The following is a 3,248-nucleotide window of genomic DNA, read 5'->3' on the forward strand; positions in this document are numbered from 1 at the left end:
GGGCCACAGGGAGCACACAGGGACCCCCAGGAGTCACGTGGAGCGTGTGGGGACCCCCGGGCCACACGGAGCCATAGGGAGCACACAGGGACACCCTGGGGCCATGTGGAATGCGTGGGGACCCCGGGGCACACGGAGCACACAGGGACCCCCCCGGGGCCACATGGAGTGCGTGGGGACACTCCAAGCCCATGGGGACACACAGGGTCCCCCAGGGCCACATGGAGCTCGCGGGGACACTGTGAGCTTGCAGGGACACACACGGTTCCCCAGGGACACATGGAGCTCGCGGGGACACACAAGGACCCCCCAAATCCACATCAAGCTCGTAGGGACACTCGGAGCACACGGGGTGCCCCAGGGCCACACGGAGCTCGCGGGGACACTCGGAGCTCTCGGGGTCCCCCCAGATCCACACAGAGCTCGTGGGGACACTGGGAGCTCTCGGGGTCCCCCCAGATCCACCCCCAGGTCATGGGGACACTGGGAGCTCTCGGGGTCCCCCCAGATCCACACAGAGCTCGCGGGGACACTCGGAGCTCTCGGGGTCCCCCAGATCCACAGGGAACTCGCGGGGACACTCGGAGCTCTCGGGGTCCCCCAGATCCACAGGGAGCTCGCGGGGACGCTCGGAGCTCTCGGGGTCCCCCAGATCCACACGGAGCTCGCGGGGACACTCGGAGCTCTCGGGGTCCCCCCAGATCCACCCCGAGCTCGCGGGGACACTCGGAGCTCTCGGGGTCCCCCCAGATCCACAGGGAGCTCGCGGGGACGCTCGGAGCTCTCGGGGTCCCCCCAGATCCACCCCGAGCTCGCGGGGACGCTCGGAGCTCTCGGGGTCCCCCCAGATCCACCCCGAGCTCGCGGGGACACTCGGAGCTCTCGGGGTCCCCCGGGGCCACCCCGAGCTCGCGGGGACGCCCGGGCACGGCGGCGGGCGCCAGCGCCGCTCACCTCTTGTTGGCGATGAGCAGACAGGTCCCCGAGAGCGTGTCACCCGCCTTGGCGAAGAGCGGCGACTGGAAGAGGCACCGCACCTGGTACCAGTGGGTGAGCGGCTCGGTGGGCGCCGTCGAGAGCCACACGGTCATTCTGGGGGGGACAGAGGGTGACGGGGGGCGCGGGCGGCGGCGGCGGCGCCCCGACCTCCCYGCGCTCACATGGAGCCGATGAAGGCCACGTCGAACCAGAAGGCCAAGCCGTGCACGAGCCCCGAGTGCAGCATGTGGAACTTGAAGGGGATTTCTATCCTGCAAGGAGCACGGAGCGCGTCGGCGCGAGCCGGGCTCCGGAGGCGCCGGGGCGAGCCGGGCTCCGGAGGCGCCGGCACAATCCGGGCTCCGGAGGCGCCGCCGTTGCGGCTCACCCACCTGTGCAAGTCGCCCTCTTTGGCTTCCAAGAAGTTCACCGTGTATTTGACCGACTTGGCCATCAAAATCCTGATGTCGAAGGTGTCCTGGGGCGAGAGGGGCGCGCTGGGATGGGCGCTGCCGCCCGGAATGCCGCCCGGCTCCGGGAGCGGCCGCGCGGGACGCGGAGCGGGGCGCTCACCACCACGGGCTGCCGGAAATACTCGTCCACGGCGGCGCCGCGCAGCGCCGAGAGGTCCACGCCGTGGAAGGACGGCTGGTACCTGCCGGGAGAGGCCGGCAACGGCGTTCCCGGGAAAGCTCCGGGAAAGCTCGGGAGCGGCGCCGATGCGGGCGGGACTCACCAGAAGTTGGCCTTGGTGAACTGCTCCATGTAGAGCTGCTCGTCCGTGAAGGGCGCCAGGTGCACGTCGCCGATGGTGGGGAACATGTTCCCTGCGAGGGGGCGCGCGGTGGGAATGGGCGCCGCGGGACGGGGCGGGACGGGGCGGGACGGGGCGGGCGCGCCCGGCGCTCACCGCTCGGCTTCAGGTACTTCTTGGCGTGCAGGTAGCTCTCGAGCATGCGCTCGTTGAAGAGCATGTAGCCCATGGGCTCCGAGATGATGATGTCCACCTGCTCCGGCAGCGACACCTCCTCCACCTTCCCGGGAATGACCACGATCCGGTCCGTGAGGTTGTTGCTCTTCACCAGGACCTGGGAGAGGGGCACGCGCGCGGGGTGAGGAGCCGTGGGGCGCTATGGGGGGCTATGGGGGGGTCTATAGGGGGCTATAGGGGCACCTCGGCGTGCTGGGCCATGGTGCTGGCTTCCACCGCGTAGATCTTCCTGGCTCCGGCCTGTGCCGCGAAGAAGGACAAGATTCCGGAGCCGCAGCCCACGTCCAGGACGATCTGCGAGGGAGAGGGGGAGGCTGCAGCCGGAGCCTCCGCGGAGCTCCGGATCCGGAGCCGATCCGGAGCCCCGCTCCAGAGTTGCCCAGGAGGTGGGCYGCGCGCTCGGAGGCAGCTTGTGCCCGGTTATCCGGGATAAGAAAAGACCAGGGAGGAGGCGGAGAAGAGCCACAGGAGATTCCAGGGGGAAAAAAGATGGATTTGGGAGCAGAGCGTTAACGGAGCCTCCTTGTAATCACCATCCCGGGGAGAAAACCCCGGCAGAGAAGCGGCTTGAAAGCCGGAGCTCAAGCGAGCGGCTGGAAAAGGGGTGGCCGGGACGCGGGACGCAACTCCCGGCGGGACGCGGCTCCGGCGGGACGCGGCTCCGGCGGGACGCGGCTCCGGCGGGACGCGGCTCCGCTCACCTTGTCCTTGAAGTCGCTGTGGTTCTGCAGGATGGCGCGCTGGTAGGTGCCCGTCCGCACGTAGTCCTGCATCATGTTCTGCTGCTGCGACAGGTAGCCGTAGAACTGCGGAGCGGGAAGCGGCGTGGGACGCGGGCCCGGCGCTCCGGAGCGCTCCGTCCCGGCGCCGCGGGGCCCACCTGGAAGTACTGCACGGCCGAGGACTCCTCGGTGCGCTCGCTGAACACGGAGCGCTCCGTGTTGTGCCCGCGGCAGTTCTTGAGGATGTTGTAGAAGGAGCAGAAGTCTGGAAGGGAGGCGGCGCGATGCCGGCGGTGGGGCGGGCCCRGCGCGCCGGGAACGCCGGGAACGAACGCCGGGAATGCCGGGCACGTACCGTTGGGCGTGGCGAACTGCACGAGGACGCTGTTGCAGCCCAGCGTGACGATGAAGCTCTGCTTGCCCACGCGGCTGCACTCGGTGTCGCGCGACACGGCGCACTTGAACACGCACACGTCCTCGGCTGCGGGCACAGGGCGCCTCGCGCTCCGCCGCCGGAGCCGCCGCGCCATTCCCGGGCCTCCGTTCCCGGAGCCGCC

General features: G+C 70.0%; 1 protein-coding gene across 1 annotated transcript in view; it reads right to left on the reverse strand.

Annotated features, from left to right (window-relative positions):
• Window positions 1–3,221, reverse strand: part of CARM1 (coactivator associated arginine methyltransferase 1) — a 5,952-nt gene extending 2,731 nt beyond the window's left edge. The window contains exons 1-11 of the mRNA XM_026048603.1: window positions 3,047–3,221; window positions 2,850–2,956; window positions 2,671–2,775; window positions 2,153–2,263; window positions 1,889–2,066; window positions 1,715–1,805; window positions 1,552–1,633; window positions 1,371–1,456; window positions 1,161–1,250; window positions 955–1,092; window positions 517–713 (exon numbers count right to left, since the gene is read on the reverse strand). Coding sequence (XP_025904388.1) covers window positions 517–713; window positions 955–1,092; window positions 1,161–1,250; window positions 1,371–1,456; window positions 1,552–1,633; window positions 1,715–1,805; window positions 1,889–2,066; window positions 2,153–2,263; window positions 2,671–2,775; window positions 2,850–2,956; window positions 3,047–3,221 — 1,360 coding nt within the window. The remainder of the gene's footprint in view (window positions 1–516; window positions 714–954; window positions 1,093–1,160; window positions 1,251–1,370; window positions 1,457–1,551; window positions 1,634–1,714; window positions 1,806–1,888; window positions 2,067–2,152; window positions 2,264–2,670; window positions 2,776–2,849; window positions 2,957–3,046) is intronic.
• Window positions 3,222–3,248: the final 27 nt, after the last annotated feature.

Source organism: Nothoprocta perdicaria, unplaced genomic scaffold (genome assembly GCF_003342845.1).
Source record: "Nothoprocta perdicaria isolate Ctin4 unplaced genomic scaffold, notPer1 scaffold_558, whole genome shotgun sequence".
Lineage (NCBI taxonomy): Eukaryota > Metazoa > Chordata > Aves > Tinamiformes > Tinamidae > Nothoprocta > Nothoprocta perdicaria.